General features: G+C 37.6%; 1 protein-coding gene across 2 annotated transcripts in view; it reads left to right on the forward strand.

Moving 5' to 3' along the window:
• Positions 1-23,816, forward strand: part of LOC126195409 (gastrula zinc finger protein XlCGF57.1-like) — a 135,243-nt gene extending 111,427 nt beyond the window's left edge. For both annotated transcript variants that reach the window (XM_049934006.1, XM_049934007.1), the window contains exons 11-14: positions 4,050-4,191; positions 16,301-16,480; positions 16,564-16,640; positions 18,445-23,816. In XM_049934006.1, the coding sequence (XP_049789963.1) occupies positions 4,050-4,191; positions 16,301-16,480; positions 16,564-16,640; positions 18,445-18,984 (939 nt within the window). In that variant the 3' untranslated portion in view covers positions 18,985-23,816. The remainder of the gene's footprint in view (positions 1-4,049; positions 4,192-16,300; positions 16,481-16,563; positions 16,641-18,444) is intronic.
• The last annotated feature ends 206 nt before the right edge of the window (positions 23,817-24,022 follow it).

Below are 24,022 nucleotides of genomic sequence, written 5' to 3' on the forward strand. Positions count from 1 at the left end.
ATGTAGGAACTGAGCAGTCATCAGAGACACACTCAAAATGCCGTATTCATCATCATTATTATTGATCAGATGGACAACTGGGGCTTCAGTGACCATGGGGGACCATTAATAGGTGGCTCACAGAAAGGGGATTGAGCTCATGACATCCCTTGCTATGACTCCTGTTGAACTCTGTACACCAATAAGCACATTTTCAGTGGTGTTGGACACATTCAGCCTGGACTCCTGTTGGCTGAAGTAGAATTGTCTTCAACGATGAGTCCTCCTTCGAATTGAGCCCTGATGACCAACAAACACGTGTCTGGAGACACCCCTGACAGTGGTGGGATACCAACCTGACTGTCACTCGCCATGCAGCTGACAACCAGGAGTTATGGTCTGGGGTGCCATTTCATTTTCAGGACCTCTTTGGTGTCATCCATGGCACCTTCACAGCAGCAGAAGTGCTGTCAACAGTATTCTATGTCGGCAAGGTTGTTGGAGCTCTCCCCAATTGAAAACATGAGGAGCATTGTGAATAGCGCTGTCCAACCATCTTGGGATTTTGATTATGCGCAAGGCCATCCAACGATCTTGGATGCTCTAAAGCACCATTTGAACAGAATTTGGCTTGATATGTGTCAGGAGGATGTCCAACAACTCTGTAAATCAGTGACAAGCTGAATAACTGCATGCATAAGGGCCAGAGGTGGACCAATGTGTTTAGACTTGCTCAATTTGTGACGCTCTTTCTATTGAATAGCATTTATTTTAATTCCCTGAATGTAAGTCAAGAAGAAACATGTCAGCGAGTGACACAGGGGAGAGTGTACAAGTACACATGAATGAAACAGTGTGATCATTACCATTGGTTGAATCACATAATTTAAATATTTTTGACAATGTGAAAAAGTGGAGCAGAACAATGAAAATGGTTGTATTCATGTTCATAACCAGTGGCAATGGATTTGAAATCCATGGTTTTCCACTAAATGTGGATAAGCTGATAAGTTGCATTTTGAAAAGTCGTGTAGCTAATCCTAATGATCTAGGATAGGATTTGAAGTTCTAACTTTGTGACATTTTGGTATGTACAGGAGCATGCCTGAACACTGACACCCATCTTGAAGTGGCTTCTGACTGGCCTGACTACTGTTCAACAGCCTCAGGCACTGTGCTGCTTAGTGCTTGTTTGTAACTATTGAAGAAAAGACATGTTAACACCAAAGCTGCTGTTTATTTACCAGTTGACTTGTTACAGGCTTTGCCCATTATCACGAGCCACCTATCACAAAGAACAAAATTTGTTAAAATTGGGTGTTAGAATGTTGATGATGAAGACATCAGTAATAAAATGGTTCAAATTGTAGTAGTTTAAAAGTAAAAGTATCTTCTTGCTTGTTGCACCTTAAGTTTTTTATTTAATTTGTGCACCTATAAGTGTTTTACCTTATGTGCAGGAAGCAAAAAGGCATTTTTCTTTGAAACTAATGCAATTTGAATACAAATAAACAATTTTTTCAGCCTTCAGTTGCAAGGTAATTTTTACTCGTTTACCTAGGTTTCGATTCCAGTAATGGAATCTTCTTCAGAACAAAAAATTAAATTATTTTGAGAGCCAAACACTGGCCATGTCACAGATTAAAAATTAAAACAATAAAGATGCATAATCATAAGATTATGTCTGTCAAAATTAATACCATTAAGGCGAACGTAGATGAAGCTACGCCGGCCAGAAATAAGGACCACATCTTATTTCTGGCCCTTGTAGCTTTGTCTACGTTCGCCTTAATGGTATTAATTTTGACAGACATAATCTTATGATTATGTGTCTTTATTGTTTTAATTTTTAATCTGTGACATGGCCAGTGTTTGGCTCTCAAAATAATTTAATTTTTTGTTCTGAAGAAGATTCCATTACTGGAATCGAAACCTAGGTAAACGAGTAAAAATTACCTTGCAACTGAAGGCTGAAAAAATTGTTTATTTCTATACATATACGGTTGCTGACGTGCTGCATCATGTTAAAGATTTGTCAATTTGAATACAGCTGCTGTGAAAATGACCACTAGAAGAAACTTGTGATAAAGCGGTTCATATCGTAACTGCTTCATTTAATTGTATTTAGGATATGGTTGGTGTGGACAGTTTAGTTTACATCATCGTACTTAACTCTATCTCATATCTGCATTAAAAGATGTCACGGATGTAATTACACCTTAAGTATTATGTTAATCTATGTGCATAATATATTTGTTTCCTTAAATGTGATACCTTTATCACCCAGCATACGGTAAATAAGCCAGTGTGACCCACAGTGTAATCCAGTAATAACAAATTCTCCATCGTGTATAAAACACTGTTATCATGTGGATCACATCATGCTTGGTAATGAAGATACAGAAATTAAGAAAAATGCATATTATGCATGTACATTCACCTAATAATTGTAAGGTGTCACATTATTAACGCAAATATGAGATAAAAAAGCATAAAAAAGGGTAAAAATCGTAGAGGGAGACCAAGAGATGAATACACTAAACAGATTCAGAAGAATGTAGGTTGCAGTAGGTACTGGGAGATGAGGAAGCTTGCACAGGATAGAGTAGCATGGAGAGCTGCATCAAACCAGTCTCTGGACTGAAGACCACAACAACAACAACATGAGATAGTTAAGTGTGATGACATAAACAGAAGTGTCCACACCAACCAATCCTGAATAAAAATATGTAGGTAGTTATCATATGAACCTTTTTATCACTGATACCTTTATTGTCCACTTCAAGCACATCCACTAATAACGAATTTAGTTCTCTGTAATATGTGGCTTTTGTAAATTGGCAAGTCCCAGAACTAGTCATCCAGGAAGTAAACAGCAGCTTTGGTGTTAGTCTTTTTTCCAATATTTGAGAGTTGCCAGACGTGGCATACTGAAAATGTTTATAAAATGTTTGTAACTAGTTTTCATTTTTGTAACACTCTGTTTCTGCGAAAGGAACTACAAATTAACTTTTAAAAACCATGCTAGTGGGCAGGCACACCTAGTGTAGGCTACCCACCAGATGGCACTGTTGCATGCATTCGTGACATACAAGCATAGTTACTGACTACCTTGCTTCAGAACAGATCCACCTGCAAAGAAGTAACAGTGGTTTAAAATGCAGACTGTTTGGAAAGGAAGAAGCAGGAAATTATTAAGTGAAGTACTAATATTTTTGTGCCCTTAATGTATGGTAATAGAGCCAAGAGAGACAGATAAAAAAAGTTCTCATCTGTGAAGAAAAGTGAGGCAGTAAATAAACATGTCAGATATTGATATAAAACACAAATACTACATTTACAGTAATCCCATGCAACAAACATGTCAGTGAATCTGAAAGACGTGGACCTATACCTCTCACTAAACAGACAATATTCTTTGAAGTTGAAGTAGTGTAGTAATTGGTGCTGATAAAATCAGTTGTTACATAGTTGCTTCTTCAGCATTACAAGTTTGAGTACAAATAAATCACAGAAAATAATAAATTTTGATTCTTCTAGAGTCAAACAGAAACAAAGACTTCCAGAGACGAATCACATGACTTTGGTGGCATTCAAGTGAATTCATTCCCTTACATAGTTTACTGACAGGTAATAGCATGCAGAAGGAAGTACTATATAAACATAATGAGTACAAGAGTATCAAATGCTTTCAGCACAGTGTGTTAGTTTAGTAAGGTATGCAGGAGAGCGACTGTGGAATTTGGGGGGGGGGGGGGGGAAGGGGGGGGAGAGAGAGAGAGAGAGAGAGAGAGAGAGAGAGAGAGAGAGAGAGAGATGTCTTGGAACTTGTTCAAGCAAAAGTCTTGTTTTAAGCAACAGTTGTAATTTAATACGAAAGCAGTCTGCACCTTGAGTTATACATACTATCTGTAACAGAAACAGGTGTTATAGTATTTCTGCAGCAGTGTCGCGTCTCTACAAAATAACATTAAAATTTTTGTGTTACACCATTGTATTGTTTTGATGGCACAGAACCAGTGTGTGTATTTGTACATGTGCATCAGATAAACTACTTTCTTTTTTTGCAGTGCTATGCCAAATTTGCAGCACGGGAAACATTAAATCGTCACATACGTACGCACACAGGTATCAGGCCTCATATCTGTCAGTTTTGTGGCAAGAGTTTTATACAGTCTTCTCAGCTTCGAGCTCACATCTTCCATCATACAGGTATTTTTAAAAATGAAGAGTTTTACACAATTTGTTCATGAACTTAAAGCTTTAAATTGAACTTTAGAGTAAGTATTGTTTTGTTAATGTTAGAAATAATTAGTCTGACAGTCATAAAAGATGGCAACAAATTAATAAAGCTCATGATTTTATGACCAGTATTTTATAGCACACTATAAAGTCACACTTGCGTTATAATTTTTAGGCTATGACCAATGTCATTTCATAGTATCTTCAGTCAATGTGCAATACTTACAAAACTGCATTGACATAGCTCCCACTGAAATTAAAGTTACAAATTAAAACAATTATGAGAAAATGTAAATTGTGTATAACAACACATGAAATACCATAATGAAAGCAAGTTACATATCTTCTTGCAAGAATCCAAGTTTGTATCAACAAGGATTTAAGTGCTTAAAGTGTAAGAAGATGTAATTAAAGGCATATCAAGAGTACTGCCATTGCTCGGTAGCACTATGGTGTCACAAGATGATAAGCATTCAGTATTCTAATAGGATATGATAACATTATGTACAGCTGTTAAAAGATATATATGAAAGAAAAAGAAAATATCTCATATTTGTCAAAAGATTTAAATAACAATGTGAAATGTTATTGTGATAAGCTCAATGTTACAAGAAGTTCAGTGGCACATGGCTCACATTGTTCACCTGTGTGCTCCTCAGCAGTGGATGTATAGCTTTGCCATCCCTGTCCACTACCCTCTTACTGGCTGTTTCCTGGCCACAGGCATGAAGTTGTTGATCATGCAAAGCATGTTTTTAATAAACTCAAAATTATTTGGCAAGTGGAGTAAAAGTCATGAATGAGTTTAATAATTACTGTAAAAATTACAGCAAGGAATTGATTATAGCAGTTATTTCCTGATCTTGATATCTTGTGCAGTTATAAGAAATTTAATTTATCTATTACATAAAACTTCCAGGACTTGTAGAAAATTTTCATGGAGCAGTGACCTCAGAATTGTTGGTTCTAATTTATAAGCAACTGACTGCCAAAGAAATCACGGAATCTAGGAAAAAAATAACTCCTGTTGCTGAACACAGCTTTATGAATAATCACTAGATCTTGTTTGAGCAAAATCTGATTCTAGCCCATTCATCAAACTACTGTCATCAAATAGGTTTTGGAAATTTGAATGTTAGTCAACAGCTTTTGATAGAGGTATGTTTCACACTCAGCTATGCATGGAAGTGGGTGACGATGCCAAGAGACTTCATAGGAGTAGGTCCTGCATTATATGTTGTGATGGAAACAAATTCACTGCAGGCAATGTATCGTAATTGGCACCAATGTAATGTTGTGTCTCAGTGGGCATGACTGCATCATTTACGTCAGTGTGACCCCATTACTTTTTTGAGACTTGTTTTCCTGTAGAGGACAACGGTGTATATTGCTGAAAGGTTGGATTTTTACGAAAAATTAACACACAATGTGCACTAAGAACATTACATTAAAGAGTTCTAATATGTATGATCGTTGGTAGATACAGAGAAAAATCTCCCTCATTAGTGATTTTAGTTACAGTGAAACCTTGCTTTTACACTTTTCAAGATACTTAAAAAAAAAGGGTGTAAAATGTGGGAAAATGGAAAATGTGGGAAATAATGTTTTAAGCTGTAAAAGTTGTGTGTAGGATACCCTTTCGCATTTTTGCACATTGTGTGTGATATATGTACATAATAGGCATCGAAAGACTTGTTAGGGACTTGTTTATTATCTAATAAAAACTGCTGATATAACTGGAACTGATAACTGTCTGGAGAGTAGGAATGTTTGACTCAATTTCATACGTCATAATTGATGCTTTTGAAAACCTGCAGCCATCGTCATTCGTTATTGAAATACTGAAATACTGCACTAGTTATGTATTTTTTATGTATTTTTTCATGCTTAGCATGATACGTTTCCAAAATTTTTTCTCCTTGTCAAGGGCAGATATGTAGATAAGTATTTTGTGTTGCATTTGCATGTGGTGTTCTGCGTCTTTCCTGTAGTTGTCGATTTGAGGTTATCAGGTACTGTGCCTCTTCAGTTATGTAGAAAACCACACACTCGCAAACTATCACTCCCATTGTTTGTGTAATGTCGCAAAAAAAAAAAAAAAAAAAAAAAAAAAAAATTACACAAATCTTAATCTGCATTTCCTTATTTGCTTAGTACGTAAGCCAGTTATATATGGTATCACTATTTCTAATAATAATCATTGTAAGTGATTCAAGTGAGCATTCTTCGTGAAATATTGTGTATTGTATCAAAGAAACAAAACACTTTTTGCCTTTTTTCCCAAACTGTATTATTATTATTATTATTATTATTATTGTACGACCTAGGGTTTGGGTTGTAAGCCCATTTTCTAGTACGCAACTGATCCCAGAGATGGCAACCAAGCAACGATAAACACATCAACTTCTTAATCCATCAATTCTTGACTTAAACTATAAGATTATCTTTGTCGATAATTTTGACAGAGTTACATATGTGTTCAACAACATGTATTAGGACAGAATTTACATTAGCTATGAATAACAAAAGAAAAATTCGAAGTAGGTATTAAAATCCATGGAGAAGAAATAAAAACTTTGAGGTTCGCCGATGACATTGTAATTCTGTCAGAGACAGCAAAGGACTTGGAAGAGCAGTTGAACGGAATGGACAGTGTCTTGAAAGGAGGATATAAGATGAACATCAACAAAAGCAAAACGAGAATAATGGAATGTAGTCGAATTAAGTCGGGTGATGCTGAGGGAATTAGATTAGGAAATGAGACACTTAGAGTAGTAAAAGAGTTTTGCTATTTGGGGAGCAAAATAACTGATGATGGTCGAAGTAGAGAGGATATAAAATGTAGACTGGCAATGGCAAGGAAAGCGTTTCTGAAGAAGAGAAATTTGTTAACATCGAGTATAGATTTAAGTGTCAGGAAGTCGTTTCTGAAAGTATTTGTATGGAGTGTAGCCATGTATGGAAGTGAAACATGGACGATAACTAGTTTGGACAGGAAGAGAATAGAAGCTTTCAAAATGTGGTGCTACAGAAGAATGCTGAAGATTAGATGGGTAGATCACATAACTAATGAGGTGGTGTTGAATAGAATTGGGGAGAAGAGTAGTTTGTGGCACAACTTGACTGACTAGAAGAAGGGACCGGTTGGTATGACATGTTCTGAGGCATCAAGGGATCACAAATTTAGCATTGGAGGACAGCGTGGAGGGTAAAAATCATAGAGGGAGACCAAGAGATGAATACACTAAGGAGATTCAGAAGGATGTAGGTTGCAGTAGGTACTGGGAGATGAAGAAACTTGCACAGGATAGGGTAGCATGGAGAGCTGCATCAAACCAGTCTCAGGACTGAAGACCACAACAACAACAACAACAACAACAACAACAACATGAATAAACATACACTGAAATAAAGCTATGTGCACAGGAATGGGAATTTGGGTTGTTAACAATATGATGAAAAGGATAGATAGCTCCAGCACAATGAAAAGACCATTATACACTGAAGCTTTCAGCCAAAGCATTCTTCGGAAAGGAAAATGCACACCACAAGCCCACTTGACTGCTGCCTCCACATGCCCACTTGACTGCTGCCTCCACATGCCCACTTAACTGCTACCTCCAGCTGCTCTGGCCGAAATGGCTACTCTGTCGCATCGAATGGGGCAGCAATCCGGAACGGGGAGGGTTCTGGGTGGGGCAAGAGATAGTAGGGTATGGATGGGGGGAGAGTAGTCAGAGCTGCCTGGTGGAGCATACAGGAACTATATGATGAAAAGGCAATGCTACCAGGTGCAGCTTCGGGAAGCTATGGGGGCGAGGGGAGGTGGGACGCGGGGAGAGGGAAAAGAAGAAGAGCGTAGAAGGGGAAAAGAATGATGGGTACATTGGCATAGAGTGGTGCACCGTGAGGATGAGGGGATGTGAATTGGGTGGAGATGACAGGAGAGAGGCAGCAAAAAGTGTTGGACGGAAGGTTTGGGGATAGCAGGTTACCATAAGTTGAGGCTGGGATAGTTTTGGGAGTGGAGAATGTGTTATAAGCATAACTCCCATGTGCTCAGTTCAGAAAAGCTTGTGGTGGAGAGGAGGACCCAGATGGCCTGGTTTGTGAAGCAGTCATCATTAAAATGAAGCATATTTTGTTTAGCTGCATTTTGTGCCACAGAGTAGTCCACTTTGAACTTTGCAACAGTTTGACAGTGACCATTTGTCCTAGTGGACAGCTGGTTGGTACTCACACCCGTATAAAAAGCTGTGGAATGATTGCAGCAGAGTTGTATATGACATGGCTACTTTCACTGGTGGCCTGGCCTGTGATGGGGTAGGATAAGCTTGTGAAAGGACTGGAATAGGAAATGCTGTGGGGGTAGATGTGCAGGTCTTGCATCTGGGGCTTCCACGGGGATATGATCTATGTGCCGAGGGATTGGGATTGGCTTAGGGATGGATTAGGATGTTGTGGTGGTTGGGTGAGTGATGGAGCACCACTTTAGGAGGGATGGGAAGAATCTTGAGAAGGATATGCGTCATTTCCGGTTATGGTGATGGATAATGAAAACCCTGACAAAGGATGTGGTTGTTGTTCCAGCCAGGGATGGTATTGGGTGAAGATGGAGGCCTCCTTTGTAGGTGGTTCTTTGGGGCTGTGGGAGGATTGGGGGTGTGTGGGGATGTGGCATGGGAAGTCTGTTGGTGGACTAGGTCTGGGAGATAGTGCCTATCTGTGAAGGCCTTTGTGAAACCTTCAGCATGCTGGGCAATGACATACTGTACCAGGGTGAATGCTGAATGGGATGGATTGTTTTGGTGTGAAATGGATAGCAGCTGTCAAACTGCAAGTACTGCTTGATGGCTGGTGTGTTTAATATGTGCAGAGGTGGGGATAGAGCCATCAGATAGGAGGTGGTCAATGTCTAGAGAGGAAGATCAGGTGGAGCAGATGGGTGAGAAGATGGTGTGGAGGTTATGAAAGAATAAGGATAGGGTGTCATGGCCCTGAGTCCAGATCATGAAGATATCATCAGTGAACCTGAAACTGACCAGGGGTTTGGGGTTTTGGAGGACTAGGGAGGTTTCCTCAGGATGGCCCATAAACAGGTTGGTATAGGAGGGTGCCAACCACTTACTTCACCAGCTCTCCTTCATCCTCACTGCTTTACCCTGCGGACCCCTATTTGTCACTGTTGGTGCCACTTCCCTATACACTGACATCCTTCCTGCACATGATCTTACTGCTATTGAATACTACATGTCTCCGTGTCCTTCAGACTTTGAATACACTCTCATTCCTCATACGCCTAACTTTATTCTAATACCCAACTACTTCTTCTTTGAAGGAAAAGTATATAGACAAACCCATGACACAGCCACAGCCCCCACATGGTACCCTCCTCGTGGTACACCAGACTCCATCTCACATGGGGATGTAAACATTGGGTATCAGCCATCCATTGTGTAGCTGGCTACTCCAGCACCCAGGTGCTATCCATCAGGTTGTGTACCGAGCAAGACAAGACTTACGCAGGCATTTCGAGCAGTAAATTTCCTTCTCCGTCTCTTCACATGCCTCACTATCAGGATGCTGCTAAGTGTGTCTCCCAACAATGAAGTAACAGTGTGTCTGGCTGCACTTGTAACTCATTGATATGGGCTGGTGCACACCTCAACCTCTTGGCTGTAAACCAATACCTGGGAGAGGGTGTCAGTATGGGCTTCTTGTGGACCTGACATTTTTCCATCATTGATTTGATTCCAATGGAAGCTTGTTACCTTGCCTTTGGCCATGCTTTGTACCCAAAAAGTGAATGGTATAAGGATCTCCACAATTTTTATAGGGCCACATGAAACATGCCAAAAAATTTTCTGAAAGCTTTTCCATAGTTTTACTCTGGACACAAAACCAAATTACCAATTCCCTGGCTGTATCTCCTAACTTCTCTCTGGTGTGCAAGCCAAATCTGTCAGTGCCCTAGACCAGTTGTTTTTAACCATCTTGGTATAAATTTTCTCGGGCAACAAGTCATTAATGTTCCATAAATTTGCTGTAGGTGAATTTAGCAGATATGCCAGCATCAGTTTTGCTGGAGTTTAGAGTCGCTCTGAGGATGGCCAGATGGTACTCAGCCAAAATATCGTCTGAAGAAGTAGTATTTACTGTATGCCCAAAATTTAATGGATTAGCTACACAAATATTCATTCAGGTCTTCATAAGATATCAAAGTCATGCAAAGATTGGCAACTTAGTTTTAATGCTCAAAAGTGTAAAACTGTGCACTTTACAAAACATAATCCTGTGGCTACAGTATAAACAAGCCACAGCTGGGATCAGTCAACTCGTAGAAATACCTAGGTTTGATACTTTGTAGAGATATGAAAATGAACAGTCACATAGTCTCAATCATAGACTTTGATCCATTAATAGAATACTAGGAAATTGCGATCTGTCTATGAAGAAGGTTGTTTACTGACCACTCGTGTAACTCACCCTAGAACATTGCTCAATTTTGAGGGACATGTACCAGATAGGACTAATAGGGGCCGGCCGCGGTGGTCTCGCGGTTCTAGGCGCGCAGTCCGGAGCCGTGCGACTGCTACGGTCGCAGGTTCGAATCCTGCCTCGGGCATGGATGTGTGTGATGTCCTTAGGTTAGTTTGGTTTAAGTAGTTCTAAGTTCTAGGGGACTGATGACCACAGTAGTTGAGTCCCATAGTGCTCAGAGCCATTTGAGCCATTTGACTAATAGGGGATGTGGAATATATGCAGAGAAGGGCAGCACATATGGTTGTTATATGCTTGTATGACATATGGGAGTGTGTCACTAAGATGCTGAAGAAATTGTACCAGCAGACACTTCAGGGAAAGCCTACTTACAAAGTTTCAAGAACCAGATGACTAGGAATATGTCACTCCTGTAGAGGTTGTGAGGATAAGATTAAATTAAGACAGAGGCATTTAAAAGGCAATTCTTCCTGTGCTCCTGTGTGAATGGAATGGGAACTGGTACAATGGGAAGTACCTTCTGTCATGCACTTCAGTGTTTTGTAGAGTATGGAAGCAGATTAATTCTATATCTAATTCCACCTATGAACTTTCACTTCTGTGACTCCAAATTTTCTTACTGCTGCACAGTTGTTTGTGGCCTCTGCTTCGTGAATAATCATTAACTTAAAATTCATGTCATATTGTCTGTGGGTATCTATTGTGAACCACGAACTTGTAGATCTACTTTTCTTAACAAGAGTCCTGGCTGTATTTAGATCCAGTATCAATTGGTATAATTTACAGGTTTTACAATGCTGATAATATAAACAAAGTGAATGGAGACAATGTGTTGTCCTCTCGGCTCCCTACGGCTAAATCTGCAAAACTATTACCACTTTGGATCAGCACAGTAGCCATCTTTGAAAATCAGCAGAGCTGTACAGTAGTAGCAGTTTTCTGGTCTTTGTTGAATCTCATGTTTCATTTGCTGTGTTGCATTTCAATTGCTCTGTGCAAGCATATTTTTTTGGCATTAATTTGTCTCTTATAGAAACATATAGTATCATACTGCCCACTCATCATTCCCTTCCTCTCATTTGTCCCTGTGCCCAGACCAACTGGTGTCATGGTCCACCACCAAAACTTCTGAATTCTTCAGATTAAATTTGCACTGACCTCAATTGCCATAGCTTCATTCCTAAATGTTATATTAATCTATTACACAACATAAAAATGTTGATCTCAGCAACAATAGTATAATCTGTGAATGCAAGACAGGCCTGTATTTTTCAAATGATGACTTTGCCACAAAACTTCACCTTATGGTCAGGTAAATGTCTTGCAGATGTTGCATTTTATTTCTAAATATTCTTCTTACTGTACTTCATGTATTTTAGTCTTATTTTGTGATGTATTAGGTTCTTCCAATAGTTGTGTCGGTGCAAAATTATATTATAACCTCCATTTCATCAAATAATCAAAAGGTATTTGTTTATCAGATTAGATACCTCATTACATCATAATGATGAATTTATATTTAATGTTCACAGTTTTTTAATTACCAGGTCGTCATTGTCATGTTGCTGTTTGTTACTTATGTGTTCTACAAATTGTGGTCATAATCACTTGCTTCGGTAGTTTAAGAACTGATATCTCACTTGTTACCTGGTTATCCTGTTCTTTTTTAGGCAGCAAAATGAATCAAATGTATTTGTAGTGTAAAATCAAAGTTATTTTATTTACTTTTTTTCTAAGTATATAACACACAAATGACAGAAAGTGTTACTTTTACAAATTCATTGTATTATTAAACATTTTAATCATAAAAGCCATTATTAAACACTGCCAGAAGGTTTTACAGAGTACTGTATGATTAAATTTGAAATTTAATGTCATTTTACCTGTCTCCTGTTAGCCTAGTGGCTCAAAAAATTATGCTTTTCTTAAAGAAAATGATGTTTTTTATTTTAATTATCTACACATATTAGTACCTTTGTACTTCTTCTATCAGGTTTTGTTACATTAGAAAGTTATTTATTTGCATGCCTAGATGAACAGATATTAGTAACAATTGACAGCTGTCTAAAATTAATTCCGAATAAGTTTGCTGAATGCGAATACCTTGATATCAGCTGTGTTAGACATAGATGTACTACCTATTAGGAAAGCCAAAATGGTTAAGGTGCTGCTTGCAATAAGTGGGAAATAGAGGTTTGAGTCCTGGTCTGGTATAGATTTTCACGTGTCACTATCAGATGGTACCTATACCTAACCCGATGGCAAGATACTATTTATTTCTAAATTAACGAAAGTTAGGCACCCATCCAGTACCTGCAGATGAATAATGAGTGGCTCAGAGACACACACAAAGCTCAGAGAATCACACCAGAAAGGAGCAAATCCTCGTGTGTTCCTCTCCTCCTCCTCCCTCCCTCCATCGCTCCCTCAATTTTTTTGGAGCTTATATATGTGCCAGTGCACCATCCATTGATATCTGCAGGTGGGTCACTGCCTTTATTCACATTTGTTGTTTTGTCAACTTCCGTAGTGATAGTTAAAGTGTTATTTTAATTATGGTATTATGAAAAAAAAGTGTAATTTTTAGTTTGTGTTCAGATTGCCCACCCTGCCTTCTCCTCTTTCCAAGAAAATTCTTTAACAATTGAATCCAATGTTGTTATGTTGTAAGGTCACATCACATAATTGTTGTTAGAAGTACTCTTCAGTAACTTAATTGTTCTATTTTTTTATGATTAACATGTAAATGTCCTGTTTTGTTACTAATCCGATAAAATACAGATGTGGAACTAATATCCTGATTCTGCATTTCACTTTTTTTTATACTAATGGATCTATCCCCACCTGGTATATAGTATGTTACCCAATTACAGTACTGGTAACTCTCCAATAACATACACATTTACTTCAGCCAGAATGCAGATTTTATTTGTACATTTTTGGTGCAATTTCAGGAACAGAAATATTATCTGCTGTAGAATAAATTTCTTTATTTCTGTCTATGATCACAAACTTGTTAGTCTCTCAGACTAAAAGTTTCAGTCAGCAATGACGATCCTCAGACCTGCAGCAAAACATGAGAAAAACACAAATACAACTAGTAGACTGGAAGTGGTCTTTTGGAATGGTGCAGCTCTGTCGTAGTGTTCCACATTATCTCTGCTCTACTCACAAAACGGGATCCTTTCAGTGGTGTCTTCAATTTTGGAAACAACCAGAAGTTGCAAGGAGCCACGTCTGGAGAGTAGGGATGTTGGCGAACGGCTGTAATTCCACGTTTGGCCAAGAAATTTTGGATCAAGTGGGATTAATGTGCGAGAGCATTGTTGTGATGACGTTGCCAGTTTCTTGCTGTCCACATGTCTGGTCTCTTGCGCCAAACTGTGTCACTGAGTCACCGGAGAACATCTCATAGTACTCCTTTGTCACTGTGTGTCCTTCCGGTGCGTATTCATGATGCATAATTCCACAGACATCAAAGGAGACCGTCAGCATCACCTTGATTTTACGTTGCACCTGCCACACTTTCTTCGGCCTTGGAGACTCGGGGTGCTTCCATTGCGACGACAGTTTTTTTGTTTCTGGGTCGTACCAATACATCCATGACTCATCTCCAGTTATCACGGTGTTCAGAAACCCAGGATCAGTGCTGGTGGTGCGCAGAAGTTTCTGTGCAACGTCAAAACGGAGGTCTTTTTGTTCTGGTGACAACAGCTTGGGGACAAATTTCACAGCCACTTGGTGCATGTTCAAATCATGCAAAATTGCATGTGCAGAATCTTTACTTACTCCAACCTCTTGGGCAATCTCCTGCACGGCCAAACGACGATCTGCCATCACCATATTTTGCACCCTCTCAACAACAGCTGCACTCCGAGCAGTTTGAGGCCTGCCAGAATGCTGGTCACTCTCCACTGATGTGCGGCCATTTTTGAATCAGTTGAACAACTCCTTAATTTGTGTTATTCCCATTGCAACTTCTCCAAATACCTACTAAATCTTACAAATTATTTCGCTTTGAGAATCACCAAGTTTTTGACAAAATTTGATGCAGTATCTTTGCTCAACATGTTGAGTCATCTTGAGAGAATCGATAATCTGACGAACACATTGTGTAGCACCTCACTCGGTGACCGACAGGCAGCGACTGACATGCTGTAAGGCGGGGACAAAATTCACACATGCGCATGAAGGTCTCTTCCTGTACTGTGTACAGTGGCGCTGTGCTGTCATCTCTATTTTGTGTGGGAAAATCAAAGGTCGAATACTTTTTAGACAGACCTCCTATATAAAATATCGTATGTACTAGGATCATCTTGTTAACAGCACTACTGTTATTACGAACTGCTGCGCAATAGCCACAAAATGTTTGTATGGTAAGCTCTTTAGATGTCCTACTGTAGGCGTACACATATTCTTCAATCATATATTTGTACAATATGGAATAAAAAAAAAAGAATAAAATTGGTAAAATCTGTAGTGCAGTTAGCAGGTGTGTAAGTCATTACAGGAATAAAATGCTATAAATTAAAAACATGACCAAAGTTAGATTGTTAAAAGGGAAATAGTTAAGTGACAGTAATTCTGATGTGCCCTTGTGACAAATGTTAGATAAAAATATAATGACATACGTAAGAACAAGCTCACGGAGTTCACAGAATAATATAAAAATGATAAAATAAATAGGGAAAGAGGCTAAATGAATGGAAACATACTTAAGTAAGTAGTCAGCGCCCTATGTTGGCGATGCAACTATGGCTCCATTATATTAGGACATGTTTTTAAAAAAGGTATCCTCGTCATAAAGATAATAATTTTCACAGGTATTTCAGTAAAACTTTTCATTGTGGACTATTTTATTGTTTTAAACTGTAGGCAATCCAGTACTTGTATTTGTGTTTTTCCCATGTTTTGCTGCAGATTTGAAGATGGTCATTGCTGTCCGAAACCAGTAGTCTGAGGACTAACAAGTTTGAGATCATAGATGGAAATAAAGAAATTTATTCTACACTTTCTTTTTATCACTGTGACCATGTCGCAGCTTATGATTTTATCTCCTGTTCAATTTCACTTTCTTAGTGTTTGTATGTAGTGGATAAATATCTCTTAAAGCAATTGTTCTCTTAGTTGCTGGAAGACACACAAATGATTGCTAATATGATTTATTAGCATCATTTGTTTTTCCACACTTATTGATTACTCCACTCATTCACATACTTACCAGAATATGTTTTATGTTTTTGCCATTGGAAATGCTGTGTATTCAATTTGGTAGTTAAGTCATGCACTGAAACTCACTTTTCAGTACTTTAGTTACTCCCATCTTCTCAAGTTTCTCAACCATTACTCCCAGCACATTGCAACTGAAAGCTGAATAACAATTTTTATTTCAAGTTTTGTATGGGAGCACTAGTACAAAATATGTAAACGTGAAAATACCAAGGGATTAAATAATTTCTTTGAAATTTGACAAACCATTTTCAGTATAACTTGTTCTTAAAATAAACAGAGTACTTAGATTTTGTCTGTTCCATTAATGTAGAAGTATTGTTTTTCACTTGTGATGATGATTGTATAGGTGAAAATGGCTTTACATGTGTTCACTGCAGCAAGGCATTCAATCGCAGATCTCGTCTTCTAATGCATGTGAAATATGTTCATGAAGGTGCAAAACCTTTTGAATGTGAGCAATGTCCAAAAACATTTGTTCGAAAGGAAGATTTGGCTCGTCACACGATTCTTCACTCAGGTGTAAAAGGTAAGTAAAATCCATTATGTAGTATATTACAATAGACTTTCTTTTTATTTTATTTTCAGTATTAATTCTTTTCATTTTTACAGCACACAAATGTCCAATTTGTCAGAAGAACTTCGCAATGAAATCTTCATTGAAGATACATCTTCTGACACATACAAAGGTATTACATTTAATCAGTTTCTGTATAGTAGTTACAGAACAAAATTTACTGATACAGTTTGACCGCAGTAATTGGTGTAGGTATTCGATAAATTGGCTTGGAAAGTGATTATTTATGGCTACATCAAGTTAGTTATGTTATTCAAAACAAATTTTAAGAACTCTTGAGGTACAATGGAATCCCAATAGTACGTTCCTCATTACTGTGTATTCCCACATAGTACATCTATTTTTGGAAGTCTCAGTCCCAGTTGCATTAAACTCATGTTAAAACAACTTGTTCATATGTTCTCCATTCCCAGTTAGTGCATTTGAATGTGGCAGGATCTGTACTGTTTGGCCATTGCAACTTTTACCACCGAGAGTTCTGGAAGTGACGAGAGGAGGATGTTTGCTGCTACGGGGGGGAGTAAATGTGTGAGGACACTGCATTGTTCAGTGCTGTCAACTTTGTACATCATACAGATCATTTGCTATGGTAGAAATGACATAAGGGAGTAATTTGCATAGGTTGGCAGCAGCTCCTGCGACTTCCGGTAAGTACCGATCGGAAGCAGGATTGAAATAGTAGCGGCAAACAGTAAACCAAATATTTATTAGCATGTAACTGAGTCACTGGTGTTCTTTTTTATTGTTTAGCATTTGACTGACTCACAGTACATTAATTGTTTTGTGTTGAATGGTGTATCAATTGCTATGGACAAAAAGATAGTGAGGCAGTTAACAAGTGAAGAAAAGTGGATCATTATTCAGGAAGTGGTAAAAAATTCACACATTAAGCATGTCAATATTGCATGAAAACTGAAACAATCCTCCATCAGTACTAAATACAATATGGAGCAAATGAAAAATAATTGAAGAACCATGTTTGGAAACAGGAAATGGCAAATAAAAAAGAGCATGCGATGTTGAATTTCCAGAATTGGTTTATTGTTTTCTGGTAGATTGTAGAAGAAGGGATCTGGTGTTGCCTACCTCCCACCTTAAAATAAGATATGCAGCTATGAAATATATATAACTCATTAGTTCTTTGGGTTACACAGTACTGTTAATAGTTTGAATTTAATTAAATAAATTTGAATGTTATTTTGTGATTAGAAAGTGTTCCTGAGAATATTTACTTTCAGCGGCTGAGCTCCATGGGTAAAAATTACCTATACAGCAAATTCTTGTGACTTAAGAACTGCATTTTAGGTGGTTTAATAATCTCAGAAAACGAGAAGTCAAAGGGCTGTGGAGCATTTGTTTTGTTATTGTTAAAATATCCTCTAAAACAGGCAAAATAAACTGCTCAAATTTTTTGTAAGTAAATTCCATGATGTGAAGGTTACATTTCTTCTGAGTTGTCATGATGTACTTCATCATTTATTTTGTATGTGTTTGATTTGATCTGGATATCATAATGTGACCTGAAATTAGTTGTGAGAATTCTTTATACAAGGCTGGTTGATAATAACCTTTTAAAATGCACATGAACTCCACAGAATACGAAAGCTATAGCAATATGCAGATGGAGTGCAGTAGATACTTAACATAAATTCTTCTTTATCCTTGAGTTTTAACAAAAAAATTGGTAAATAATATTTTGGGCAATGAGAGAAACGTATTCCATTCTTGAATAGAGAAATCTATTCCATTGTTGAGTGTGTTGTCTGTGTTTTACCTTATCAGCAGTTTTCAAATGTGAAAATGTCAGTAGCCCATTTGTTGAAAACATAAGTAATAATCATTGTAGAATAGTTACAAAGAAAAGAGAAAAATAACTAGAAATGACATTAAATTAAAATATTCAATCCTTCCAACAGGAACCACCACGTTCTTGTGATGAATGTGGAAGAGCATTCATTCGACAAGACTGTTTACTTCGTCATATGCGCACCAAGCATAGAGACATGCTGGAGGAGATATTGGCTGAAACGGAAAAGAAAAAACTGCAACAGCAGCTTTTGGCTGCAGCAGCAGCTCAAGGCACTGGTGGGACTGGTGTGGGTGTGAATGGCAGTGAGAGTGATGGAGGTTCTGGTGGTCCTGGTAGCATACCATCACTCAGTGAAGCTGCTCTCGCTGACTCAGTCCGTGAGCTCCTGGCACTACTGGTTGATGAAGCCACTCTAAAGGCTTTTGGATGGCCGGAAACGCAAGTGGACCAGTTGTTGGAAGCAGTAATTCGTCGATGTGGCCATCAACCTGTTACCTCAGAGGAACTGTTGTACCCAGATAGACTGCGTGAAAATGCCAAACTGCTGTTCACTGTTGTCATAGATGACTCTGCTGTCAAGACTTTGCTCAACAATCAGACTGTTGATGAAGTCATCTTGCACGTACTTCGTCTCGCCAAATCATAAAAAATGTGTGTGTGTGTGTGTGTGTGTGTGTGTGTGTGTGTGTGTGTGTGTTAGTTCCTCTGTCACTGACATATTTTCTATTCAAACAGGAGACACTGAATTCATTTCAGTCATTTGAGAGGTATATTTTGATTGCATTTGGTGCCTTTGATTGGCTGCTCTTCTTTTTCATCCTTCTTCAGTAAAGACACTACATCCAGAGTTTGAAGTCAAAGATATTGTTAACACGAGTGTAGGGGTTCATTGTAAGAACATTGTTGTTTGCTTACTGCTGGATCATAAAGGATTTAGCCGTAAAGTTTGAGTTAAGCTTTCACAACTAGTTCTAGTTTTTTTTTTCCCCAGACTTGCATAACAGTTGATAGTTGCATTTACTAGTGGATTTATCCTCTCTTTCTTATACTCAAATCATTCACATTTACACCATTCAATTGAAAACTGCATTCCATTGTGTGAGATTTATTAATTATAAATAGCCTTGTCTTCTGTTTCCTCCATTATGTAAAATAATTCGAGTAACTAATTAGTTCCTGCATGGTGCAAGGGAATATCTCTTTGGCATGATCAAAAGTTTCTGTCGAATTCAGATGTAATCAAGAGATGCTGCCATTTCTCAGGCCTGCACAGTTGCAGAGAACACGCATATTTGTAATGAGACTGGTGTAGATTATCTTGAGGGACCATGAAATTCATTAAGTTTCTTCTTTCTGAATAAAATAGTAAATCCTATTTTCATGAATTTCAATTACATTTTGAGTATACTCATTGCCTTGACTGATACTGAGAGCCAAGTGACAACTAGGAGCACTAATAGGGAATAAATTTTCATGTAAAAGAAAATTATGACAAAAGATTTGACCATATTTTTATATATGAATGATGAAATGTAAGATATGAACTATTTTTTAAATTACTCAGCTGTCACTTTTACAAATATCAAGTATTTTTATGCTAAAGTGCACGGTGTAAATCCAGTTGTCTCAAATTAGTGGCACTTCCTTATAACATTGTTACAGGCACATGTGAAACAGCAGTAGACAAAGATTTGTAATGGTTGTTTGAGAGATTAGAGCATATTTTTATATTTTGATAGGCTGTATTTTTACTTTGAAGAACTTTCATGATTACATTTATTATATTCTCATTGCAAGTTTTTCTTCCATGAATGATGCAATAATCATTCAAGATTGGGAAGTAAATATATATTTTTAAATGCAAAAACTGCTACTTTACTGTGTGTTATGACAGTAAAATAGATTTTTATGGAGAAGAGATTGGACAGGGACATCAAAAGTGTCAGAATAGGAGATGTTAACCCAAGCCTTACAAGAATTACTTTTCATTATTGAGAGATATTTTGAGGGAATGAAAGTGTGGAACATATTTTTTAAAGAAATGTTTTATATTTGCACTGTATATGCTTCCATGTTATAGTACTTACTACGTAATAAGTATTTAGAGTGTGTTGTTAACTAGCAGTCACCGTGAAATCAAGCAGTTGGGTATATATTTGTGGAGAGTAAGACTGCTGGCTTTTTTTAAATATCCATTTGATACAGGTGCTGCTTGACAAGTGATTGCTGGATACCACAAAGCACGTTAACTTGGGAAAGTAACTTTCTCGCAAATATTGTAGTACTAAATTTTTCCTCATAGGTAACACACTGTAGTGTGTGATGCATGACACATGCATATATTTGTATGTTGAGTTGACTTGCTTTTTAGATATGCACACTGATGAAAACTGAAACCTTAAGCAGCTTATTTGTCTCATATAAATTGGATCCAGATACAGAGAGAGAGAGAGAGAGAGAGAGAGAGAGAGAGAGAGAGAGAGAGAGAGAGAGAGAGAGAACTGCGTAAGTAGTTAAAGATTAACCAAATGTTGGTTTATTGTTAACTTTCCTTTTGTATGAATTGAACACAATCAACTGGCTCATTTTCAGTGAACTGGTGAAAGAAGTGAATAATTTCCTACCTCCTCCTTAACGTAACCTAACCTAACCTTGTCTTTAAAAGTAAGAGAACTTCCTCTTGAATACCTCGAGGTATCTCTTCATCTTCACATGATCTGTGTGAAAATAGGCTGTACTGTTGCAGGTTGCATTGCCTGCAAAGGACAAGAACTAGAACCATTGTCAGAAATTGTTAGAGGTTGATGTGTGTAATAGGTTGGTTCAGTATCACTAGTAATAATTTTGGGTAACCGACAAGGTTGGGAAAACTGACATGTTTAGAGAAAATATCATGAGAAAGAAGTTTTATTAAAAATCTGTGTGTATCTGTTAAAATTTTATGTATGTTTGGTATAATTCTGTTGCGTGTAGAGTTGTGTTGCTTTAGTTTTCACTATTTGGTTCTCTCAGAGCTTCCCACAAATGGATATGACTGTTAAACTGTTTTCTGTTCTTTTAAGAATTGGGAGTGCAGCTTCCACTTGACAGCTGAAAATTTGACCAACCTCTGTTTAAGCAATAGTCTCAGCATTGAGGTGTTGTAGTCTGGAATGTTGTTTCATATTCATAACAGTTTCTGCTTTTTATAGATGTACTTTGTATTATGCCGGCTTTGGTTAAATGCACTGTGTTGTACCAATAATGCTTCTCTTGTCTGTTGATGTTTATTACAGTTTCAACCCACAGTTACTTTTCTAACAATTTAATAATGCTATGAGTGTCACACAATGCTCTTTTTCATAAAGTGTGTTCAGATCACTTGTCTTGATACTTGGTGCACTTGTGACTTCTGCACTTCATCAGTCGTATGCACTGTCATTCTTGTTAGCATTTCAAAGTTATCACTCTCAGCAATGCATTATACATATGCGTTTTGGATCTCGTAAGAAAAAAGCAGTGTGAAACCCAAATGTTGCTTTTTAAAGGATACCGAAAGTGCTTTGGACATTTTATCAAGAAGCTACACAGAAGTCATGACATGCAATTTCCATGCAAGACAAAACATTGCTAGTGCTCTGATTAAGTCTTTCCCCCTCCCCCCTCTGTATATCATGATGTACATATCAGGCAGTATTTTTACTCCGTTCTCACAGTAACTCGAGTAACTTTTATAATCCTCATAGTACATCATGGAATCTACCCTGCCTCTTCTACCAACTGAGAAAGACAAGGACTGCATAGTAAGTTGCAGAAATTAAGGCACTGGATTAATAGAATTGAAATTCATGTAGCTGTTTTCTGCCCTCATCCTTCTGCCTCCAAGGTAGTGCTCCATTTCTAAATGGCAATAATACCAGCGAAATATTGAACTTAAACCATCAGTGTTTTCTTCTGCATTGTGGTAAACTGTATCATAGAGTGAGTCATGGTTGTTGGGACCCCTAATGCTCATGTGAAGTGAAGTTCACACTCCACGGATTACCCATTTCTGATGAGATTATTTAATGACCATCATTCTTCAAATTACATTGATTGATTTCCACAGCTTTTATAATCACAATGATTTACATGTGATCACATATTGTCAGTTACATATTTCAATGCTCTACAATGGAAATACTTTCATTTGATTATTTTAATATTTCTTAATTATCTGTGGACCATCACTTTCTGTTACATCCCATTTGAGCAAAGAGTGTGGCTGATTTTATACTGTATTGCTTAAAAGTCTTTGAATTTCTCTTCCTCTTCTTGTACTCTTTTTTTTTTTCTTTGGACAAACAAAATTGTTCTGAAAGCATTACATTCATCTTCTTTTTAAGGAGCTTTCATTCTTCGTTGTGGGATACCAGTTTTATATACATAGATGTAATGGATAAGATTTATGATATTAGTTGTTGCTTACTTCATCCCTTTTATTGCCAGGTACAGTGTGCATCCATTCTTTATGTTGCAAATCATTGATTCCATCTTGCACCAAACCATTCCTTGTAACAGCACAATAACTGACAGCTAAGAATACATGTAATTGAAATTCCCGATAGAATACATGGTATTGCATGATGTATGAGTTTCTTTTCCACTCTTGACAGTTATTTAGGTTGTAGATGCTTATGTAAAATTTAGGTTCTGCTAGATTTTAACAAAGTTACTAGTTTGGCAAGAGGATACAATGGGTAATTTAAGGGAGAAAAATGGGTGGAGTGATATACTAAACCACCAACTCAGATTAAGTACATAGAGAATAAGCATCTTCAAGAAAAGAATTCTAAAAGGAAGAAAACTATGTCAATTGTAGGTAGGCCTGTGTTACTCTGCTAAGGATCTTAATCAAATATTCACACATTCACCCAAATACAACTCTTACTCAAGTGAATACTCTCTCAGGGTGCTGGTGCCTGACTGCGACTGCGTCTGTCAGAGCAGCAGTCTCTGTCAGAAGCAGTCACAGTCAGGCTCCATCATTCTGAGACAGTGCCCATGTATGTACGAGTTGTGCTTGTGCGAATGTGTGTGTGTTTTATATGGCAGAAGAACTTAAAAAGCTGTAATATTTTAGCAGTTGTATTCATTGTGCTTGTCTACAACTCAGTACCTCCTCTGTTGTGATGAGTAGTAATAAGTCCTTTGCATATTGCTGTTATTCCATCCTTGACTTCCTTTTATTTGATTATGTCAAATAGTTTTTGTAAAAGCCTTTTATGAAAACTTTGACAGTGTACTGGGGTATATTTGTCTTATGTTTTATGAAAGTTATAATGTGGGCTTAGATTTTGTAAAGGATTTGTCAAAGAACTTTTACAGTGTAATATTTGCCTTATTGTATATAATCATACATAAAAGGTTCGAGTGTAGATGATAAAGAAATTATTAATGTTTGTCATATGTTTAAATATTTCAGTTGTATGTGTTCCCCCCCCCAACCCCTCCCCCCCTCCCCCCCCCCCCCTCTCTCTCTCTCTCTCTCTCTCTCTCTCTGTGTGTGTGTGTGTGTGTGTGTGTGTGTGTGTGTGTGTGTGTGTGTGTGTGTTTTCTCAGTAAATGTTGAGCTATATAAACTTACTTTAAGCATGTGTCGATCAAATTTGTAGGCAAAGTATTTTATGGGATGAAGTAGAAGCAACTGATGGAGATGAAATATG

The sequence above is a fragment of the Schistocerca nitens genome, chromosome 7 (assembly GCF_023898315.1).
Source record: "Schistocerca nitens isolate TAMUIC-IGC-003100 chromosome 7, iqSchNite1.1, whole genome shotgun sequence".
In the NCBI taxonomy this organism is placed as follows: domain Eukaryota; kingdom Metazoa; phylum Arthropoda; class Insecta; order Orthoptera; family Acrididae; genus Schistocerca; species Schistocerca nitens.